This window comes from Hoplias malabaricus, chromosome 8, assembly GCF_029633855.1.
Source record: "Hoplias malabaricus isolate fHopMal1 chromosome 8, fHopMal1.hap1, whole genome shotgun sequence".
In the NCBI taxonomy this organism is placed as follows: domain Eukaryota; kingdom Metazoa; phylum Chordata; class Actinopteri; order Characiformes; family Erythrinidae; genus Hoplias; species Hoplias malabaricus.
The window spans coordinates 37,580,266-37,605,529 of NC_089807.1; the positions used below are offsets into that span (position 1 = coordinate 37,580,266).

Sequence of the window (25,264 nt, forward strand, 5' to 3'; positions counted from 1 at the left end):
TTTTCTTGTGATTAGTGTCCAGTTCCAGATGGCTGTCCACTCATTCAGAGTCCAGCCTGCTTTTATTAGATCAGATTAAAGCAGGCTTTATTCAACTAATGGAGTAGGAGCCGGGGGACAACGTGACCCCATTTAGCAGGGCTCCCCGTGGGGATGGGAGAATGTGTGCTTTTGTGTATGTGTGTAAATGTACGTGTGTGCTTGCCTCTTCCATCTTGAAGTGACGCACCCCCCGACTCCAAACAAACCTCATCCTCCGTTCTCGCCTTTCCCTTTTCCTAGGATGTCTCACCCTTGAAGATGAGTAATGATGGTGTCACGCACATACCTCTCCATTCATCATGATCAGGAGAGAGAGACAGAAAACGAGAGAGAGTGAGAATGTGAGACAGAAAAGAGCAGCAGACTCAGAGAGGTGGAGGAGAGAGGAATCATGATTGATGGCAGAACAAAATTAAGCACTGCTCTTTAGCGTGTGCTCTTAATTATGCTAATGAGACGTCTCCTCTCCAGCATTGTTCTTTTCCTCATGCTCATTCTTTAGCTCCATCGCTCCTTTCCTTCATCATTAACGCGGCATGTGCCGTATGCTGACTTAATCCAGCAATGCTTTTCTGCAGTATAGGAGTGGATTTGTATTCAGACCGCCAGCGCTCTCAATGCCTTTTCCCTTTCTTTACATCATTTCTTCTTGGTTCTTGGAATGAATGTCCAGTCTGAAAAACATGTTGTAATAAAATATAATGAGCAAGGTACATTTTTGCTGCACGTGTTATAGACAGACACTAAGGTCCTCGAGTCACCGGAGACCATTCGCTTTTTAAAAGTGTACTGTTATTATTATTATTATTTAACTTCAGTGTAACACAGTGAGTTGAGGCTCAGGATCCATTAGCTTTAGGGAGAACCATCTTCTCAAAAGTAACCTCTAGTGAAAAGTATTTTTAAGGAAACGAAAAAGAGTTCAGAAGTGTTTGGTGCTATAGTCCCTATTTAAATTACTTTTTGAATATCCACGTTTCTAGGAGTGTTGCCTCACACCCTTAAAGAACCATACTTGTTTTTTGTGTAGGATGCTGCACAAAGAACATTTTATGGCACTTTTCAATTAAATTATTCAGTCTGTTGATGTCGGTAGTGTTTTTTTTTCTTTTGCACTCAGTAACAGTAACATTAATCATGTCTTGATTTTTCAAAGTGGTCTTAGACTTTTTTACCAAAGGCATTTTTGAAATTTAAATCTATTAAATGATTAATGGGCGGCACGGTGGCGCAGCAGGTAGTGTCGCAGTCACACAGCTCCAGGGGCCTGGAGGTTGTGGGTTCGATTCCCGCTCCGGGTGACTGTCTGTGAGGAGTGTGGTGTGTTCTCTCTGTGTCCGCGTGGGTTTCCTCAGGGTGCTCCGGTTTCCTCCCACGGTCCAAAAACACACGTTGGTAGGTGGATTGGCGACTCAAGAGTGTGTGAGTGAATGTGTGTGTGAGTGTTGCCCTGTGAAGGACTGGCGCCCCCTCCAGGGTGTATTCCCGCCTTGCGCCCAATGATTCCAGGTAGGCTCTGGACCCACCGCGACCCTGAATTGGATAAGCGCTTACAGATAATGAATGAACGAATGAATAAATGATTAATAAATATATGCTCACAATATACCAAATAAATGAACAGTACGGATATGGGACCCCATTTAGCATGTTGTTTAGAGCCCTGAAATATTCAGCAATAATTCTGGTAATGAGCAAATATGGAGGTTCGCATGGACCCATTTACATTGGCTTCATCTGCCTTTATACTCTACATATGGTTATAGTTTGGTGACAGAAATTGAATTTTGTTTTATTTTTTAAAGCAATTTGCCCTTTTTCATACATTAACAAGCAGTGTCGTAAAAACAGCAAAAAAACTCTTCAAGTGTAGATTCAAACTATGTCTTTTTCTCAGTCAAGACTGAAAAGAAATGGCTTAAGGATAATGTATTTATAATCACTGACACTGGAGAGGGGGGACTAATGCTGATTTTGCCTTAATGATGTTAATTTACATAGTCAAAGGGCACTTTCTAACCAATGTTAGAATTCCAATACATTTTCCAAGCTTCATTCCCCATTCATGTTCATCCTTTAACAATCCTGTGAATATCTGCACCTCCAAGAGAACAGTAGACCTAAGGATGACTTTACTTTATTTACCTTCTGACTCCGACAAATGCTTTAATCTACTGTTTCTGCTCTTTTCTTCCTTTTTGTATCAGCAATTTTGCTCTTGTGTGTGTGTGCACCAAACATCATGATCAGAACATATAGGTTTGTATGATCAGCGAGAAAATTCTCTCTTTATTGTATTTTTCTGAAAAACAAAAACTGTTCTTTTTTGTAAGTCTCTGGTGTTACCTTTGTCATAATTCTGTACAAGGGGGAAAAAGAGGAAAAAAAGCACTGCATTAAGTACAGACTGAAATCCTCAAACTAGAAAAAACCTTCAAAATAAAAATTAGAGAAAGTTTACATTACCCATTAGTATTAAGACATTGTCTGAAGTGCAATGGTATAGCTCAGATGAGTTTAAGAGTGGAAAAAATGAAATAAAAATACTCTATCTTAAACAAACAGTAATATCTTTACAGAGAGTAGAGACACATCTTCCGCTGTATTTAAAGTAGTAAAAACATATTTACAAATAGCCATTCTCATATATATATCTTTTTCATCACATATATAATCAGCACCAGTACAAAATAAAAGCCAGAAAAAGACAACATTGATGACAGAAATGACAAAAAAACAAAAAAAAAAACTAACAAAAAAAAATCTTGTCTGACTTGGTCCCAGGATAGCTGATATTTAAGGAGGAGGCTGGAGAGGGCCCATCTCACACATCTTCCCTCTGAAAAGAGCAACAGCAACACTAACACCTTTAACACTCTTGAAACACTGCAGATGCTGTGGGCATGTTCCAGCTCCGTTTGATGAAGAAAATCAGTTCATAAAAAAGGAGCAGTCACTCTAGTACATTCCTTAGAGAGTTAAAACAATCAAACTAGATTTAGCTGTGGCGCCGTGATACAACACAAATAAAAGGAGATAACTTTCTTCTTTCTGTCTGATTTCTAGAAAGTCGCATTTCCCCAGAAAAGAAAGAAGTGATGAAAATCGAAGGCTTTTTGGTCAGGTACTACACTATGGATGAACAATAGTGAACACACAAAATGTTTAAACACAGTAGAATGGAACAACACACAGAGGAATCATCTTAAACGAGTTATCCGAGGTTGTGGAGACACTGGTTTAACAGGCATAGATGGCATCATCAGATTACACTGTGTCAGATACAGAGGCCTTACAATTCATCACAAGGAAGAAAGCAAATGTTAACAGTGTGAGAATAATTGTCATAATGAGGAAAAAAAGACAGAAAGTAGCATTATTAAAACTGATTTTTTTCACAGTGGTGTTTACAAAGACATTCCGAGTGGTTTGATGTGAAGTGGTGCATTTACAAATGTCACATAGCGACTTTTTACCTTCTCCCTACAGCCATTTTAGGAACCAGGGGTTGTTACAAAACTGAAAAAACCCCACCACGGAACCTTCCTGTGTCTTCTGAGTATTTAATATTTATAACAGCAAAAAAAGTATTATTAAAATTATGCATCTTCTTTAGGCACTATTTTGTCCAACATTTATGTCCATGTACCTCTCTGTCATGATATGTTTTTTTGTTTTGTTTTTTTTTAAAGCGAAAACCATTTCGCCGGTATCAAGCTACACATTTATAGCTAATATAGCATTTAATATCTTTTATTCATTCATTCGTTATCTGTAACCGCTTATCCAGCGGTGGGTCCAGAGCCTACTTGGAATCATTGGGCGCAAGGCGGGAATACACCCTGGAGAGGGCGCCAGTCCTTCACAGCACAACACACACCTACGGACGCTTTTGAGTCACCAATCCACCTACCAACGTGTGTTTTTGGACTGTGGGAGGAAATCGGAGCACCCAGAGGAAACCCATGCAGACAAGGGGAGAACACACCAACTCCTCACAGCCACCCAGAGCTTTTAGAGACATTAAACCCTTCAGTCGTCTGATTCCTATCACCACCACTGTAAACTAGTCTGACTCTAAAGCATTTTAGAGCTGAGCATAATTCACATCAAACCACACTGAATGTCTTTATTTACCACTCATTATGAATGATCTAAGTGGGTTAATTATACAAAAAGTAGGACCTACAGAAGCAATGGGCATTTGATGACAGATCCACTATCCGGAATACAATTTAGGGATAAGTATTATACAGTTTATGAATTAACTTAAATTATTGCCAAAGTATGGTGTCAGAATTCTGTACTGAAGCACTGGTTTTACACGAGGAGGTGGGGTTATGTAATCATTACCAATGTTAAACCTTGATTCCAAGGTGCCCTGTACCTTTTTTTGGACTGTGTTCTCCAGCATCAGGAATGATTCCAGAGACTAAAGCTACTAAATAAAGCCTATAAATAAGAGTAGGATATTTTTTTAAACCATTGTAAATGACTATGTAAGTAAAATTCTCATATTCTGGGAAATATATGGAAAAAATGTATGGAAATTCTAGAACATTGTCTTACTTCCAGTAATACTACTTCTAGCAATTTTCAGATTAATGACAATGTTGGTTTAAAATAATAAAAAAAAAGGATATGAACATTTACGAAATCCTGTTGTAAAATTACAATACCCCACTCCCCTATGTAAAACTAATCCAGCTCAAATTGTACTTCTGAATTTACAAAAGTACAAATGTAACTAAGCTGAACTTTCACATTCCTTCTAATCACATGGAAAGTCCTCTCTATTTTCCTTTTTTTTAAATTTCTGTGTGAAAGTCTAAGCTTTATGACCGTTTCCATTACATTTAGTTCAGCTCTAGATGGTGCATGATTGGGAACTGTGTTTTTGGCCCATACAGGTGATGCCATGCTTGTGTTCTTAGCTGCCTTATGATTTATGAGAAAAAAAACATCATCCCTTCCAGCCTCTGACTTTAAGGTGGAGAGATAAGTTTGTAGCTGCCACATCTCTTCGATTAATGTTAAAGTAAACGCACACAGACGCACACGGGCACACAGGCAAACACACACACACACACACACACACACAGAGAGAGACAGACTGTAAGAACTCAGGTTGCTCAGTTACAAAAGAAAATGTATGATGCACATGCTAAGAGAAAACATAGATGGTTATGTTTTTTCATGATGCTTGCTGTGCAAACACAAAACACTCACAAGCACACACACATTCACACGCAAACACATACTCACATACAAAGCTAAGCAGAGGAGTGGGCCACAACATCAGTTTCCAGGGACAGGGAACAGAAAGGGAACAGATGTGATAGTAAAGTAGAGAAAGGGGAAAAAAAAAAGAATCTCTTAGAAAAGTTACCTGGGATTTTTATGCACTCTCACTTCACAACTGGATGTTAACTTACCAAACAAGCTTTTGAGGATGAAGGCTACATTCTCATCTAACTAAATCTGGACAGAATTCCTTCTCGGTCAGAAATCATTTCAGTTTTTCAGTGTGTCAGTCCTACAGGAAAGCTCAAGGGAGTCTGAGTCTGAATCTACGTTACAAAACTGACTGAAACTCAAGGAAAAATGGGCACATCATTAAGCCTAAAGAGACTCGGCTCTTAGAGGAGAGCACAGCTCAGAAATTGTTGGTTTAAATATAGTGACAGCACACGTACAATACACAACATGTAATATTCTACCCAATTTGTTGAACATTAAATGAAAACAGTAAAACAAAAACACGTTCGTAAATCCTTTCTTTTTTTTTCCTGGCCCATCCTAAAACACTTAATATGTGTCCATGTTGGCTATTGGCTGGGGAAAAACTCCTCCATCCAACCGTCCGTCGAGTCCAGCTCTGCGCCGTCCGATAGGCCGAATGAGACCCCACCCCCAGCTCCCGATTGGCCGCTATAACCATACGCCAAGTCCTGACTAGACGTCCGTTGGTAGCCTTGTGGCTGACCTCCTGACATATAAGCCCCTGCCCCTTGGCCTGCCCCCGCCATTGTCTGGGCGGAACCTTGTCCGAAAGCCGCCATGTTGGCCATGCCGGGCATCATCATGCCTCGTGGCTGGCTGGTCCTTGGCTGGCCGGCCATGTGCGGCATCATGGGTCCACCCATGGCAGCTGGGTTCATGGCCCGTGGGTCCACCATGCCCTGGCTGCCCATCCCTTGGGCAAAATGCTGCTTGGGCATTCTCGACGGCTGCCCGCCTTGCATGGGGTAGTTGTTGTTAAAAGCCACCATGTCGTTTGTAGTCCTTCCGGCCATGGCTTGTAGATTCTGCTGTTGCTGTTGCTGCTGGGGCCACCCAGGGCCTCCACCTCCCATCATACTTTGTAGTCTCTGAGCCTGGGCTTTAGCCATTGGTTGCCCGACGCCACCAGTCTTCATCTGCTGCTGCTGCTGCTGGGTGAGTGCAGGATTCATCAGCATGCTCTGACCGTATCCACTGCCTCCAGGTCCACCCGCTACCATGGCCTGGGCGCTGTTTCCCGTGGGTCTCGGTCCCATGCCCATGCCACCCTGGCTGGGATGGTGTTGCGGCTGGAGCATCTGCCCCATTCCCGAGTTCATGCCCTGGTACATGCCCGTTTGCCCACCTGCCTGGCTCCCGTAAGCCATGCCTATCTCGCCCTGACCGGGCATGGGGCCGGAGTTCTGGACTGGCGTCATCTGCAGGATGCCTTGGTTCTGCTGCTGCTGCTGCTGTAAGAGGCGAGCATTACGCATGTTCTGAAGAGCCTGGTTCCGCGCTGCCATCTCCTGCGCTGTGCCTGCAGAGATATAAGCGAAGTGAGAGATGGTAATTTGTTAAACATTTTAGCTCAAAAAGTTGTTGTGCCTCTGTGACAAGATGCTGTTATAGGGATTGATATTATTTGAATGTAAGGAAGAAGAAAATGCAATTTCCAACAGTGACTTTGAAGGTATATCCCTGCAGATTTCATTGTAAAACTGAAAGGAAGTCTCTCAAATATTACAGAAAGCATGACAAATGGTGGGCACACTATAATAGTCAGAAATGTAATCTGTTATTGATGCTTCAGGGTTTTTGTTGTTGTGTCCTTGGTTAACTATATTTTTTCTACTTCTTCCTGGCAGTGAGAAACAAATAACTGAACTCAACACCCTGGGGCCTATGAAAACACCTGCATGACAAGTTCAAAGTTTATAGAGTCTAGATTGTTTATTCATTCATTATCTGTAATCTGCGCCAGTCCTTCACAGGGCAACACACACACAAACACAGTCACACCTACGGATACCGTAGCGGATGCCAAGCCACCTACCAATGTGTGTTTTTGGACTGTGAGAGGAAACCGAAGCACCTGGAGGAAACCCACACGGACACAGGGAGAACACACCAACTCCTCACAGACAATCACCCGGAGCGGGAATCGAACCCACAACCTCCAGGTCCTTGGAGCTGTGTGACTGTGACACTACCTGCTGCACCACCATCATGCCCTGGTTTATTCATATTTTTTTAAATAATAAAGTACACATATATATGGTTCCCGAATCTGACTCTTGATAAATAGCATAGATACAGGCCACCTTCTTCTCGCTGTGTGTAATTGATAGATTCTACTACATTTCGTATGAAACTGACCAGTGGACAATCATGAGGTATGTAAATCCAACTCGTTTTTTTTTTTTTTTTTTTAGATGTAGAGCCAAATGATCTCTTTTCATGATGCTCTATGTCAAAAGGGGCCTCATTATAGACAGAGCTAAGGCTTTTCTGAGCATTTGCTATGATCATTTTGCTATGATCATGTTATATGCAAATATATTTAAAGCTGAATTTAATAACACATGCAAAATTCGAGAAACCTTAAGACTTCTGACGGCTAATGATCATTTTGACTGTAAAAAGTAAATAAAATTGTTGTTTTTGCATTTTTCAAGGTACTATTTTTAATAAATTATTGGGTAACATTTTACAATATAGGCATATTTCATTCACGAAACTAGATGGTAATAAACCTTAATAAATTGTAAGGGAAGGTCAAAATTAATCATTAAGTAATAATAAATGAGAACTAGCATTAGCTAAAATATACTAATTATTAATTGTGACTGTACTTAGTTTAGTAGGGCTTATTACAGCCATAAGTACCATTAATAATGTACCCTTATTGTAAAATGTTACCAGTGATTATATAATGTAAACTAAATGTACAGCAACTGGCATTAATAAGCAACCAATATTAATTAATCTACAACAAAACAAACACTGCTTCTGCAGCTGATATCACTTCAATGTGGAAATTGAAAACATACGAAAACCATCTAAATAAAGCCCAAAGAAGCACATGCACAGCGCTCTGTCGCTACATCACTGCAGTGAATGGTGCTTCTCTATAAACTGGGAAAGGCTGTATCTATCCTGATAATCCACATTGGCTCAGACCAAAATTGCACTGAGAAATTCGGGGGGCCAAGTTGCCACGGCAACAGGCAGAGCTTCCGGAGGGAAAAAGAGTTCAACCCTGCCAATAAATATATAAATAAATAAACAAACAAACCGAGGCAGGTAATGCTTTGAGGAGAGGAAGTGCAAAGCAGGGAGGAGTGAGCTTTCATGGGCTGCAACTGAGCCCATGGGCAACTCCATGATCACTTTTTGGATCGGGTTTGTGTGTATTCTCTAGATCTAAGTGCTACGCTGTGAAGCAGAATTTATGGCTCATCCAGCTAGTTTTGCCCAACCTCAGTTTCATCAGTGTCAGGCCGGTGGTTTGCTTTGGAGTGAGGTATTTCACTGTAGTGATGTATCATCTTGAAATAATTTGCTCCCAGCAGTATTTTGAATGTTCAGCTCAGAAGCAGATACAATGTTGATCGACCAAACAAACACAGTGAAGCTATATTAGTGTGCTCAATAATGCATCAATTACACTGTTGGCTTGTGACATTCTCTGTAATGCTTTACAGCAACAACATGAAGAATTCATAGCATATTCATTCAATACATTAACACTCCATAACAATTACAGATTCTTACTTAAATACATTTAGAACATGTAGAGTGTAATAAAACCAAACATGTACCCTGATGTTTACTGAATACTTCATGAAATGCCACATGGTGTTAAAAAACTTTTCATAGAGCATTCATTAGTACCCCTGTGCATGTCTATAGTGCTTATCATGAGGCCTATTTCACAAAGAGAACTTAAGGTGGCACTACTACACCGTATGTTTTTAGTTCAGCCTTGTTTCACATTCCAGTTTGTGAATTAAATTTGGAACTGTTCGACACATTTCCACTGACATAAGCTGGTTTGCGAACCAGAAAAAATTGTTCCCAGTTGAATAATAAGAAACAAGACAAGAACATGCTCGGTTTGTGTGTGTTTCTGGGGATGTTTGGCGTGACACCATGCACATTAGCACAGAGCCTGGGCTCTGCATTGGTTAGTTCACAAGCTCAGCAGAACTCGGAACTCAGCAGCTCATTTCACGTGAGTGTGTTTCTTTGCCTAAAACATTGTAAAGTGAAGTGGTGAGGAGACATTTTGTGGCAATGCTGCGTTTATAAAACTCCATATAGCTGAACACAGCCACCTTATACTTCACATGCTTTAACCTGTTACACTGAATAAATAATTATAATTCTTAAAATCAACACAATGTTCTTGGTCTTCTTTGTTCTTTGGTGGTTATCTAGTATTTATTTTAAAATAAAACGAACACAAAAAACACTGATGTTGGAGTTATATATTATGAACAAAAATCTGTTCTCCTTTTTTCATTTCTGCATGTATTAGTCCTGCCCTGCATATTTTCTGTACAACACAGTCACAAAAAAGAAACCACAAGTAAACAAAGACATTGATATGAAGCGCCAAAGCTTCTCCAGACCTTCCAATGACAAGGGCATGTATTTTGGGATTTTCTGTTTTAGAAATGCCAGAAACCGCTGTGACAATGGCTATATGGCTAATGGTGGTCCGGCAAATCTAGGCTTACCTAGTTTTTCTTTGCGCTTGTTTCAGTCCACTGTAATTTAATTTCATTGCACAGCCTGTTTTGTTAAGAATAATAAGAACAATTATAATTATATAATTAATTAATAATGAATTAAGAATAATTTAATCCATTATTGACTGCTCTAAAACCAATATTATAGTGTTCATCCACTTAAAAAATCCTGACCTAACACTTTAATGTTTCATTCATTTTTAAGGAAGCACAAAGGCAAACACTCAGGCTCTGGTACATAAGTGGTGATGCTTTGTATATACTGATTTGTTTTTCACAGGATGAATGCAGTATGCACCAAAGACATTAAGTGTGTGTGAGTTATTAGTTTACAATAACATTTCCTGAACTCTAAACAATTAAGTCAGACCCTGACCTGACTAAGGTAATGACGAGTGGACTATCGTCTTTAGTCATGTCTGACTGAAAATGCTGTGCTCACTAGGCTAAGGCAGACACTCTCAAAGAACCTGAACGCCCGACGATCCCCCTCAGGTCCCTATCCCACTAATGGGACTGACTAAGAGGGTATTTCCCACCGGATCTAAATCTAATATGGTTTCCATGGCAACGTGACAGCAAGATCAATAGACAGACTCCCCTCCGGGGTGTGTGTGGGTTGGGGATATATTTTACATATGCCTGTATTTGATGTGAGTTTTGCCCATGTGTTTGCTTGAGTGCATTTGTAGACTCAAAGAGGTGGTGTGTACGTGTTTATGTGCTTGTTTTTGTGAGCTCGGCAATGAGAGAGAGAGAGAGTGTGTGTCTGTGTGTGTTTGTGTGTGTGTGTTCTTGTGTTTCTCCTTCATTAGCTCAGAAGCTGGCAGGAGCCCTGGGCGCACTTGGCAAAGTAGTAATTTGGAGAGTGAACGACTGAATGATCTGCTGTAAGAGCAGTGAAATCAACAACTGGATTCTAAAATGAACAAAGCCCCTGGAAAACACAGACACACACCTGCACTCATCATCATCATCATCATACACTAAATCCGTGGCATTCATACACATTCACCATGTTAAATCAATACCGGAATATAGGACTTACCATATTTTACTTAATACAGCTGCACATTTATTCCTTAACATCACATAACATTGATATGGTTTATGTGTTAAAAACTTTCATAATTCATTTTCACACTGCCATTTTCCTGCCTTGTTTTGTCCCGTAGGATTACAAATGACTCATTTTGTTACTGGGCTTTTAAAGCAAAATATGTATCCACCATTATGTATTTCAACATTTTGTGATAAGTGTGTAGTGATAAGAGGTAGTGATAGGAACTAGAGGACATACCGTTAACTCAACACTGATTTAATTCTGTCACAGTACTTCTCTCTCTCTATTTCACATCAAAACACTCACACAAATGACTTTCTTTACACTTTAATTTAATGATGCAGAAATGGAAGGCTGACATTTCTAAAAGACCTCTCATGTGATTAGCTGCATTGCATTACCACTAGTCTTGCATTGCCAGACTCTCCAGGGAGAGTCTGGTAACTTTCGCCACATAAGGTGGCCAAGAACCACCTACTACTGCAGGAAATTAAATTTGACAGTCGTGCAAAAACGCCAATCACAAGTCTATTAGAATCCTGAAAGTATCAGACTCTCCGTCTACTTGTGGGCGAACGGTCTGTGGCTGAGACTGCGTTATTGGTTCAGAAAGCAGAGCTGGCTGATTAAATGAAACCAAAGTTTGTGAGTCAGAAGAAATAAACTTCATAGAATTTTTTTGGATGTCTGCATCCTTTGAAAGGCTGTAATGATCTGTTTGTGTCTTAATTATTTTCTTGCCTCTCAGTTTGCATATGTAAATTTGTGGCTACACTGCTGTAGACAGAACAGGTGGTCATGTGTAAATTTGTCCTGGGATGTGATAACATAGCCATGTTGGATTAAAAAATAATTTCCATTCCTTGACTACATGGATTTTATACCAAGCACCTTTATTTAAAGATGACTGTCTGTGATATAGGCTCTTTAAGTCACTTGCATAAATAGAAAGTCTAACAGAACAGAAGAAATACAAGTGACACTCTTGCTTACCCTGAAATTGCTGGAGAGGGTAAGGGTTCCTCTGTGCTTGGCTCATCTGTCTTGGAAGATGCTGCTGTTGCTGCTGTAACTGAAAAAAGGAAACCAATGTTACTACTCGCTTTTCACCTGAGCATCTATAGCAACATTGACTGAGCAACTGCATGACACTGGAGAATAAAGAGTGTAAGAACCAATTTCAGAGAGATATAATACAAAATGGATGCAGAATAGAAATTCCTCAGTGTTACTCATGTAATACAGGTTGGTGTGGGCAAGGCAGAATAACTGTTCAAAGAGGGGGAAGAGGTGTGTACATGTTTGAGCTTCCGTATTGGTCTTAGCTCGCTTTAGCAGCATATTCCCAGTGGTAGAAGATGAAAGAGCAAATTAAAATAGCAGGTGGTATGCAAACACTTGCTAACACATTATTTGATCAGTGGAACTTTAAGTGTGCATAGGCAGATGCTCCTTTGATAGAACATTACCAACAACCAAACACAAACCTAAGGGTGTATTTAAGGTATACATCACTCAGGGATTGAATACTGGAAAAATTACATGGTAGCAGTGTAATTAAATACATTGCTGCAGAGATTTTAGTCTTAATCACTCTGAGCACCATTATGCTTTTATTTTTACTTACAAGATCATTTAATCATACCCACTGGATAATTTATCAGAAACACACACTATACTACACAGGTGCACACTGTAGGTTTAACGTAAGTGGCTGTAGCCCACCTGTTACTGCACAGTGTATCAGCATCTCTACCATTGCAGTCAATTAAAAAAATATAGACCACCATTGAACCACAACAGACCAGATATTCTCTGCACAGTAGTGACAATGTTATGGTTGTGCATGCGTGCATGGTGTTGGTAAGAATGCATCAGGCACAGTGGCACTACTAAGCATTTTTGCACACACATACCATTGTCACTGCTGGGCTGAGTATAGCCACCTCCCAAGCGATTCCCAACCAACACTGGTCAGTGTTCGGTAACTGACCAATGATGATGGGCTACAGCCAAAGTCTGAGCACAGAAGTCACTAAACTATACTCATACTAACCTATACGCAAATATAGTGTTTATAAAATGTAAATATAAGAACACTTGTGTGCTATATAACAAGTTCTCAAGCAGTGGTTCTCAAAATGGGAGTCACAGGGGGCACTGAGGAGCCTGCAAAATATTCTCTACTTTGAAATGAATACACATCAATGAACCATTTCAGTTTTCAAATGGTTACTTGTGAGGTCTTTAAAGAACCATGTGTGCTGCTTACAACCCACCTACAACTACAATCTCTACATGAGATGTGCAAGAGGTATGTGCAAGTGATGAGTTAGAGGTAGGTTACGTGTGTCTAATAAAGTGGAGGGTGTTTACAAAATGTTCAGGAAACCGTAGTGACTCATGTGACTGAAATCCACGTTGTAATAAATGTTTTCCTGCTTCTATTTCCCACTCACCTGCTCTGCCAGTAGGTGCTGCTGTTGTTGCCTTTGCTCTCGAAGCAGCTGAGCTTTCTGTTGCTCCATCATATGGAGCTGCACTCTTTTCTCCTGCTCCATGGCCATCATCTGCTTCATCATGACCTGTTGCTGCTGCTGCTGGTTGCCCAAGTAACCACCCGGCCCTGCCCCAGGTCCTGCCCCATTAGGCCCTGCAGAAGCCACACCTCCTGGACCGCCATGAGGGGGCTGGACACCACCGGCTTGGCGCGGCATCCCCACCATGCCCTGCTCCTGAAATAAAAACAAAAGCAGAGAGAAAATTAAAGGCAAGAACCTAGTGAAAAAGATTAGAACAAAGTCAGGTTTATTCAGCATCAGTTAAGGTCAGGATGACTTTGCACTGAAAAGATAATTCATTATTAACGCATGCCACTGTCAAACAGTTATTAAAATACCCTACACTTTTAATTATACATTTCTGCTTAGTAATTCATTTGTCATAGAAATGCACCCTGGCAAGATCCTGAACTTCTACCCTACTCCAGTGTGCCTTAAAGAGAAATTAAACCATAAAACTTTACAAGAATATTCCACAGCTTGGATATTGAATACTTTTGGTATTAGTATTAGTGTTTTTTTTTTTCAACAAAAACACTTGGCAAAGCATCTTGGCTTTGACTTTCCACAATGGGACAGCACTATAGCCAACTACAGGCCTCTAGATCCTTGTGTTCGATTCTGGAGCACGGTAGGCTGAAGCGTAAACACGGAGAAGCAAGAAGAGCAGCCAGCGAAGAGCCTGCTGCTGCACAACACTTCAGTGAAGGAAGATGAAGAGAACACGGGCCCTAAGCTGTGCCAGGCTTTTTCAGGGTGGATTCTTGGGCCTAAGCACGCCTCACTAGGCAGCAGATGTCCATTTTTAGCACAAGGCTATTAAATGTGGCTAATATTGATGCTCCCTTCTCCACCTCCAGGCATTACAGTTGCTGCCCTGTCACCACACATGTTTGTACAATCTTAAAATGGACGTAATATTAAAATGCTCCTCAAAAGACCCTTGGTAAATTCAGTGAGGCATATGGAATTAGAATGAGGACTTAAAGGGACTCCAGGTAAAATGTTGGTATTGTTGCTTATGGACTACTTGTAGAGTTTTACAACAATGTCCTGAAATCAATATGAGCGCTAAAATTGTAAGGTAAAGATATTATATAGTGTTTCTATAAAGCTCAAGAGGTTTTACATTGGTAAAAGATTGGTTCGACTCCCTCTCGAGCCCTAAAATAATAAAAGCAGCAATGACAGAAATTTTTCTCCCTATAATAAGTACGGTTAGCATCATGATGGTTTTGAAGATGTAATTGTAGGGTAAACATACAACCTAGTGTTGCTTTAAAAGCAAAATACAACTGATAAAAGGTTAAAAAAGATAATTCTCTTCAGACTTCAAGGTGGTGACAGGTACTGTTTTTAGTTTTTATCTATTTTCAATATTTACAATATGCTATGTGTTTGATATTACTTTAAATATGGTTTGAGGCACTTCGAAGGGAATTAACTGTACCCTTCATTCTGAGAAGGCTTTAAATTAAATATTGGAAGATTTCTGCATGGATTTGAAAGCAGTATTAGCGACAAAATATTAGCTGCATTCCATTTAAACTCGAAATGAATCTGAAAATTTCAACTGGAACGCCACCCACAAGTCGAATTTCCTACTCGGAAAGCCAGGCGAACACTCGCTATATCCGGTTCAGAAGCCATGGTAAATGCCCGCATATCAACAGTGTGTAAAGTAGCAGAATTGTACACTTTATTAGCGCTAATATCAATTTATGTCGCAGTAAATCACTTGTACACACAGCACTGTCGCAAATGCCCCTATGATTTATGCTCCTCGGCAGGAACATGCAGCCACTGTTGCTCTCAGTGGAGACGGTGGATAAAAACTGAGCAATGGGACAGTGTAGCGTCTTCAGCGGTCAGTGTTAAAGCATGGTGTTTGTTTGCTTTGGACACACACGTGCTGTATTGATGTATTGGTGAAGTTAGCGCTGCCTCTCTGTTTCTCCGCCTCTAAAAGCAGAGGCTTCACATCCATCCAGACCGGACTGGTCGATAAGTGCAAATCTCCGGGGACACTGCAGGATCTCCTCGCTTAACCAGGCAGGCTGACGAAAAGAGCGCCGAGCAGCGGGGGGGCGTGTGTTGTCCACAGTGTCCAGATGAGGGCAGTGTTGGTCTATCTTCTCTCCCTCTGAATAGTCATATCTCTATTTCTTCCACCTCCATGCTTATCTTGCAGTCATGCACGCCCTCTCTCTCTCTCTCTCTCTCAATCTTTTTTCCTCCAACTTCATCCCTCCATATCTCTACTTATCTCTCTCCCTCACACCCCTGCTTTCTCTTTTTCAACCCAAAATTTACCATCCGTACTTGCCTCTCTAGCTCTTCTTTACTCTCTCCCTATCCCTGCCTCTCCCTCTCTCTCTCTCTCTCTCTCTCTCTCTCTCTCTCTCTCTCTCTCTCTCTCTCTCTCTTTCTCTTTCTCTCTAGCTCTCGATGGCTTAATCATGAGTACCATAATATATACATCTTTCTCTCTTCCTGCCGGATAATGTGTCTGAGCCAGACTTCTCTCCTCAACTGAGCATGACCAGAGAGAGAGAGAGAGAGAGAGAGAGAGAGAGAGAGAGAGAAGAATGTAAATGTCAAAAGAGAAAATAAAAGGTACAGAGCTACTTGGAGAAGGAGAGAATCAAAGAAAAGGAAAAAAGAAGGGAGAATAACAAGAAGAGAAAGATAAACAAAAAGAGAAGGCAAAGTGGGAGAGGAGAAATAGTGAGAACAACGAAAGACATGAAATACAGCATGAGAAGCACAGATGAGATTGAGAAAGTAAGGCAGGTATACCACAAGAAATCCGAAAGATGTGTGATAAAGAACGAAAGAAAAATGAAAGAGAGAGAGAAAGAAGAAAAAGGAGAGAAAGAGCAGGTAGCCAGGCAACAGTGGCTGTAATGTTGAGCAGATGGTGCTCATAGGAGCCATGATGGACGACAGCGGGCGGCAGCCTCTAACAACACACACAGACCCGGGGGAGAGAGAGAGAGAGAGGAGCGTAAATAAAGTGCCATGCCTCTTTTATTCCTCCCTCTGACTCTTTCTCTCCTCAACCCTCGTTACCTCTCCACTCTCCTACTGTCCATCCTCCTCCCCTTTTCTCTCCTCCTCCACCTCCCTCTTTCTTTGTTTTCACTCTATCCACCTGGTCTGACCACAACGCATGACAACACACCCACATATCCCACACTACATGACATCTGTATCGAAACAACACAGCAGATGGCCAAAAACAGTGTTCTTTCGCGTGTTTTAGAGCAAATCTTCAACAGGAAACTGAAGCAGAGATGTGCACTGATCTGAAAGAGCAAAGAGGGAACTGTGGTCCTTAGCACTGATCATAGTATCCATGCAAACAGCAATCGTGCAGCAATCGTTTCTGTTCAGTTTTAAATAAAGGACTAATCTACTGTGAAGTTTTGTTTTTGTATGCTTCTAATGTTTGAAACCGTTTATATATATATATATATATATATATATATATATATATATATATATATATATATATATATATATATATATATATATATATATATATATACACACACCTCTAACTGGCATAGCCTATAAGGTCATGCTGAAACAAAAAGGAGTGCTTCAGCCTAATGAGCTTTCAGAAATGGCACTTTTCCTTTGCACGGTTCCTACTCGACTCTGCTTGGCATGCCTCAACGCCTTTTCAGCCCTGGTCCCTGGTCGCATTTCCGTTAGCACAGCTCCCTTGTGAAATATAGCTGGTAATGTCGCAAAACCCCTTCTTTACTGGGTAGAAACCACAGACTTTGGAAACCACAACAACGGCAGTGTTAACTTTAAGTGCTGCTTACTTGTTGTGTATTTGCCTGGTTATTTATTTTTATTTAGCTGCATGTATGCCTCTCACTGGAATATTTCGTCAGCCACCAATCTGAGGAGCACATTTGCCTCTTCAAAAGACCAAGTTGTTACAAAACTAAATGTGATCACTGCTGTAAGCTGAGCAGAGTAGGTACCATGCAGTGGAAATCACCAAAAGAGGGAAATTGCAACGCAGCCAATCAGAACGGAAAAACCTGGGAAAGACAGAGAGAGGTTTGAATATAGATAAGGTAAACAGAATGATGGAATTTTGGTATGGAAAACCAATGTGTAGGCTATGGGCCCTTGGACAACATTTACATGCACACAATAACCCAGCTAGTCCACTCTCAGTCCTGTTTACATCCACAGCTGCGTGTTTACAGAGCAGCAAATTCGGGACCTGCTTCAGTTTATCTGTGTACAAGACTGCACAGAAATAACTGCATTTGTCACGAGGTGGTACCTTTGGTCTGCTTGTGTTACCACAGACCCAGCTCCCAGACTCCCAGACTGATGATCTCCTGAATTTTGAAAACCTCAAAAGGTGGAAACCACTCACTTGGGGAATCTGCCAAGCTGAGAAACAGGGTGGCTGTGTCTCAAAGCAAATGAGCGCATAGAACCCTGTGAAACCCAAACATGTGTTCACGAGACAACCATCAACTCTCCAGAGCTGGTATATGAACTAATTTGCTCATTTGGAAGAGCATTGGTTGTCAGTTTTAAGCCAATGCAGTTTGTATGATGCCTCTGGTGAGTGCAGTCATGATTGCGTGTCCCTGTTCCTCCAGGTTTGACTTTCCCATCATTAACGGTTCCCATCATTAAAGCACAAACACACCAGTGGTACCCCACCCTGTTACAGTATTCTTTTTGTATGTGTTGGGGGAAAAAAACACTATATTGGTAGCATGGCCTTACTCTTCCAGCATCACTCACACAACAGTGTAATGCGCACCAATTTGGTTTTCTGTTATTTCAGGTATTTCTCTGGTAACAGAATTGGGCAGATGGTGTTCTTCTCTGACAGTTTTGAGCTGACCAGTTGTTTTCTTGAAGGCAGTTCAAAAAGAAGCAGATACTGCCTCCACCCTCCCAGTGTGCTAGTATCTTGAGACCAAGCAAGTGCGTGGAACAGGGAATGACAACACTAAGGAGACACTGAGGTATAAAAAGGAAAATCTTTCTTGGTGTCAAAAAAAGTGTGTTACTACTAAACAAGCTGAAAGAGCTCTGTGAGTAAAGAGATCATCACACATTCTAACTGGATTAAGCCTGGAAATAAGATCTACGTTTTACTGGGACAAATTGCAGTTTACAAGATCATGGTCATACTTTAGTCTACTAGCGTGAGTCAGTCTAATCATATTACTGATGTGCATGTTATAAATCGCAATATATTCTATACATATTTATTAATTAATTCATTCATTCATTTATTGTCTGAAACTGCTTATCCAGTTCAAGGTCGTGGTGGGTCCGGAGCCTACCCAGAATCACTGAGCGGCAGGCAGGAACCCACCCAGGAATGGTGCCAGTCCTTCGCAGGGTGACACACACTCACACATTTACTCACACCTATGGACACTTTTGAGTAGCCAATCCACCTACCAACATGTGCTTTTGTACCATGGGAGGAAACCCACGTTGACACCGAGAGAACACACCAAACTCCTCACAAACTGTCACACGGAGCGGGACCTGAACCCACAACCTCCAAGTCCCTGGAGCTGTGTAAATGCGACACCTACCTGCTGCACCACTGTGCCGCCCCGTACATATTTTCTGAAAGATTTACTTTCCATCACCAACCATTATGACATAATAATGACAACATGGAACTCAGAGTCATTTCCCTGGTTTGATTTAAAGTAAATGGGATTTTGTTCCAAATGTTCTTTTATGTTGCTTTAAATTAGAGTATTGTCTCAGTTGTCAAATATAATAATAATGTCTGCACTGAACCTCCGTCAGTTTATTTATCCAACAAAGAAAAAATAATGTTTGTAGAGGTAGTCCTCTGTGAGCTAATAACATTTTCCTTTGCCTTTGTGCTACTAAGCTTATTGCATTAGCACAGCAACGCTATGGAGGCATTATTCCTTATTGCTTAGCAAAGTAGCAGAAACCACATGCCTAAATCTTCATATACTTGCCCTAAAATGTGTCAAGTTATGTAACCTCCACTAGTGTTGCTTACTGTCAACAATCTATGTACAACACAGTGTAAACCCTGGAAACAGACAAAAACTAAAAACAGATACAGAAGCCATCTTGAAATCTTTTATAGAGTATTTATAGATTATTTTGGACAAGGAATCAACCTATATTTGGGATGAGGGGAAAACTGATTTATGTGAACGTTGATTTTGCCGTCACTTTAAATTCTTTCTGGTCAGTGAAACTGTGGTGGAACTGTACTGGTTATCCACTCATGTTTGGAAACAGAACAGAACTCATTTTCCCAAATCACAGAGAACCACAACCCCCTCCTCATGTCAACCCACTCTTAAAGATTTAATTAAACTTTAGCTGCTGTTCTTGCACCAATTATTAAGCCCTTATTTAACCCTCTAGGTTCTAAGGGCATTTTCTCGATATTTGCATATCTTATTAAATTTGACTTTAAATGCACTTGATACCATATGTTTCATTTCAAACTGTTCAGAACTGTCTCAGCTCTCTGTAATGAGGCCCCATTTGACTTACAGCACTGTGAAAAGTGTTGTAGTCTTTAGTCTGTAGTTATTAGGAATTCTTCATATCTCTTGTGACAACATACATTTACTAATGAGAGTCCATTGGTCAGTTTTTTACATAATGTAGACAGACACACACAACCAGCAGTTACACATGGTTAGATGAATATCATGTGTATCCAAACCTCTGTTCTTAGTCTCATAACTCATAACCCCTAGCATTATAACTCTGGATGTGAGATATGTATGAGCTGGTGAAGGCATGGGCACAAAGTTAGACTACAGATTCAGGATATGTGTAGTTCGTACACCAGTTCTGTTCAGGGTTTTTGGAAACTTGGCACTCTCCAGCAAACTGGCTCCTGTTTCCACTAGTTTTGATGGGAACCAAGGATACATCATCAGGGGCTGTGGCTGTGTTGCTCTGTTACAGTGTCTGAATTCAGTACCAGCGCTAGTGCCAGAGATAACCAGAGAGAATCAGGACAGAGTCATGGTTAATTCACTGTTTGAGTACTTCCAAGTAAGGTCCTGCTGAGATTATGAACAGCAGAGTAATGTAGCTAACAAACCTTTTCATTTCCCAGTTTTCTTTCCAAATTAGAAATCAGATATTTTCCACTTTCCCATTTATAAACAAAAACATACACAGTCACATCTGTTTTGCAGAACTAATATCCAGCACAACATTGAGGACAATTTAACACGATTAAAATAACCTGTCCAGCTCCACTGCACAATAACACTTTATTTGAGGCTCTGTGTTCTTTCTGGAGCTTCTTTAGCTCCATTCACTCACATCATTATGGTTCTCTCTGAAGAACCACCTATTATTTGGTTCAAGATTTGAACAAATCTTTCTGGAGAACCATTTAATGTTGATGGAAACATGCAGAAAGCTTCCAAATTAGGTCTGCAAATGGGAACCAAACCGGCTTCCTGTTGGTGTAAAAGGACTGTCAAAACTCTCAGTGCTTGTCAGTGTACAGTCTATCAGCATTTAGTAGACTACAGATGATTTTTGGAACCAAAAGACATCGTATTGACTGTGCTGACATTTGCAAACACACTTGAGCTCAAATACGCACACATGCCCACACACACACACACACACAAACACACACTCCAGGAGTGCAGGTTATTAGTGTGAGAGCCGACTACATAAGCATCCAATTTGGTTAAAGCAGCAGGCTTCAGGGTTTCTGGCCCTACACACACACCAGCACACTCTTAAAGCTGCAGAAGAAACACACAAGGAAAATACACACACACACACACACACACACAACTCACATGTATACCAAATATAAATACAAAAATATATAGAGAAAGAAAATGCAGAATGCACAATAATCACATCTACAGTTCAGTGCAGACTGATCACTTTCATTGATCTCTCAGACACACACACACACACACATACAGATTGATTAGCACTACTGAGCGTGGCCCTGATCACACACTAATCTGAGAGGCTTGCTCCCAACATCCCTCCTAATAACACCACGTGCCGGCACACACACTCACATCCAGGGGTGTCCTCCGAGCACTGTGCGGTTTATCCTGCTGCAAGTGATGAAGGCACTGCTTTAAAAGCTATTTCACTGTATTTAAATCAGGGGGCTTCTCTCTTGGACTCTATTAGAGCTGCATACAGTGTGTGAGAAGCCGGGTGTTAGCCTGAAATACTACAGATGGTTTAGAGCGTAAACCTAGGTATTAACCTCTTTAATATACAGTATATTGATATTGTAACAAAATGGCAGTCTACTAGTAATGGATTTTGACCATGTGGGTAACATGTAACAATAAGGTACATAATTCATGATCCTTAAGACAGTAATAAATCTTCCTAAACGGTAGGTAATATCACAATTTATCGTTAAGTAATTTAGTTTATATTTTATGAACACTAAAATAATGTCATTACTTAATGATTAATTGTGACTTTACTTAAATGTTTTCTAATGCTTAAATACAGTCATTACTTAACTCTCTTAAGTACCGCTAATTAATTATAATTATTAACTAATTATTGTAGCCTTATAATTATTAACTAATTATTGTAGCCTTATTGCGACAATAACATTAATTTTTAATTAAAATGTGTCGCAGCAGGTCGTGTCGGAGTCACACAGCTCCAGAGACCTGGAGGTTGTAGGTTCGATTCCCACTCTGAGTGAGTGTCTGTGAGGAGTTGGTGTGTTCTCCCCGTGTCTGTGTGGGTTTCCTCAGGATGACTGTCTGTGAGGAGTGTGGTGTGTTCTCCCTGTGTCTGCGTGGGTTTCCTCCGGGTGACTGTCTGTGAGGAGCTGGTGTGTTCTCCCTGTGTCTGCGTGGGTTTCCTCCGGGTGACTGTCTGTGAGGAGTTTGGTGTGTTCTCCCTGTGTCTGCGTGGGCTTCCTCCAGGTGACTGTCTGTGAGGAGTTTGGTGTGTTCTCCCTGTGTCTGCGTGGGTTTCCTCCAGGTGACTGTTTGTGAGGAGTTGGTGTGTTCTCCCTGTGTCTGCGTGGGTTTCCTCCGGGTGACTGTCTGTGAGGAGTGTGGTGTGTTCTCCCTGTGTCTGCGTGGGTTTCCTCCAGGTGACTGTCTGTGAGGAGTTTGGTGTGTTCTCCCTGTGTCTGCGTGGGCTTCCTCCAGGTGACTGTCTATGAGGAGTTTGGTGTGTTCTCTCTGTGTCTGCGTGGGTTTCCTGAGGGTGACTGTCTGTGCGGAGTTTGGTGTGTTCTCTCTGTGTCTGCGTGGGTTTCCTGAGGGTGACTGTCTGTGAGGAGTGTGGTGTGTTCTCCCTGTGTCTGCGTGGGTTTCCTCCGGGTGACTGTCTGTGAGGAGTGTGGTGTGTTCTCCCTGTGTCTGCGTGGGTTTCCTTCGGGTGACAGTCTGTGAAGAGTGTGGTGTGTTCTCCCTGTGTCTGCGTGGGTTTCCTCCGAGTGACTGTCTGTGAGGAGTGTGGTGTGTTCTCCCTGTGTCTGTGTGGGTTTCCTCCGGGTGACTGTGAGGAGTGTGGTGTGTTCTCCCTGTGTTCGCGTAGGTTTCCTCTGGGTGCTCCGGTTTCCTCCCACAGTCCAAAAACACACATTGGTAGGTGGATTGGCAACTCAAGTGAGTGAGTGAGTGGGTAAATGTTTGTGTGTGTCTGTGTTGCCCTGTGAAGGACTGGCGCCCCCTCCAGGGTGTATTCCCACCTTGCGCCCAATGATTTCAGGTAGGCTCTGGACCCACCACGACCCTGAACTGGATAAGCGGTTACAGATAATGAATGAATGAATGAATGAATGAATGAATGAAGTACACATGTGGCCAGAAGTTTATAGACACAACTGCTGTTAGGATTTAACCACATTCAGTTTTGTTTATTGGCTTTGGGTACGGTGAACTTAGGCTCATTCGTCACTGCTCCACAGTGCCACATTCCACTGATGGTGGTTTTCCATGGGATCTACCTTAAAGTAATAGACGGCACTCATTAGAAGAGGTGGGTACAAACCTACCTTGGGCATACAGTTTATTTTACACAACCTTGTTGTTTGCAGGTCTTCGCTGTGAGGGTTCGGTTTAATCATTGTTTCACGTGAAAGATGTGTTATCAATAAATTATTATTGTGTTATTAACTTGTTAACTTTGGCAGCCCTTAATCAGACTGCATCTTCTGATACCGCTCACACACTCGGCGCTCAAGGTGCTTCCTCTCCTTCTCCTCCCTCTCTCTCTCCCTCCCACCCACCCTCCCTCTCTCATATGTTACAGGATGGGAGTGGCAGTATTTATCCCCCTCTCTTACTCTTTCTCTCTTTCCCTCCTCTCTTCCGTTCACCCTCCCTCACCCCCCAGCAGCAGTCTATCTTTCTTTTTTTTACTCTCAGGCACTCCATCCCTCGCTTCCTCACCCAACCCACCCCCCCACCATCCTCACTACCTCACTCTCTTTATCTCTCGGTGGCCCTCCACTGCTCTGCTCCTCCTCCCTCGGCCCCCTCTGCACCCGCACTCTCTCACTCTTCTGCACAGAAGCCATTAGTGGTGGCCGCAAAGCCATATTTCTGTCTACAGCTCAATTACACACACGCACACACACACACATACACACACATTCACAGGTTCAGCTTTAGTTCAGTGAGCATTATGGACAGAAATCTGTCCAGAGCTGTGCACACTGATTAAAAAGTGTCTCCTCCACAGACACAGACACACACACACACAGGCACGCACACACACGATAGGTAAGTGTAGCGTGGACCCGCCGGAACAGGTGGTGGCAAAAGCATGAAGCAGAGTGATGAAATCTGATGTAAGTCTGAGAAAGGGTGGATAATAACAGGAGAAAAATGTCAGTCAGTCAGTCTGTTTGCCTGTCTGTCTATTTCCTTTTTTGTGAGTGTGTGTGTGTGTGTGTAAAAGAATGCTATATGGATTCATCACCTATTCGTTGTTGTTGTCATATATTTTATATGTTCTTGCTGTCAGGACACAGTGACTGAATTCACTGTTCAAAGGGTGTCTACAAACCTTTGGACACAATGTATCCATCAGTCACACAACCTTTGAGTATAACTCCTCATTCTCTCTCTCTCTCTCTCTCTCTCTCTCTCTCTCTCTATCTGAATTTAAAGGTCCATTATTAAGGTAAAAGACCTTGAAAAACAATGAAAATATTAAGTGGCTCCAAAACATATATAAAACAGTTAACACAGCTCCACGCCATGTTTTTAAAATCTTTTTTGTCACTTATTAAGCAGCAAAGCACCTGCTTCAGAGAATGGATAGAGGGATTTCATTCACACACTGTTGTTCTTCACTATAGCCCTGTTGTCAGTAATAAACTGGGCTGTAAGTGGTCAATGTGCTGAGGCTTTAAACTCAGAGAGAGCCGAGAGCTGTCAGCTGCAGGGAGTGGAGTTTTAGTGCTCATATAGAAGCTTTGCGAGAGAGGGAGCAGCTTGGGTCCATACTGTGTGTGTTTGTGTGTGTGTGTGTGTGTGTGTTCTAGCTTCTGCCTTCTCTCTCTCTCTCTCTCTGAACCAATCATGTCT

General features: G+C 41.5%; 1 protein-coding gene across 1 annotated transcript in view; it reads right to left on the reverse strand.

The window, feature by feature from the left end:
* Positions 1-2,324: 2,324 nt before the first annotated feature.
* The window catches only part of maml3 (mastermind-like transcriptional coactivator 3), a 129,587-nt gene continuing 106,647 nt past the window's right edge, over positions 2,325-25,264 (reverse strand). Inside the window, exons 3-5 of the mRNA XM_066678819.1 lie at positions 13,584-13,859; positions 12,118-12,196; positions 2,325-6,844 (exon numbers count right to left, since the gene is read on the reverse strand). Coding sequence (XP_066534916.1) covers positions 5,871-6,844; positions 12,118-12,196; positions 13,584-13,859 — 1,329 coding nt within the window. The 3' untranslated portion in view covers positions 2,325-5,870. The remainder of the gene's footprint in view (positions 6,845-12,117; positions 12,197-13,583; positions 13,860-25,264) is intronic.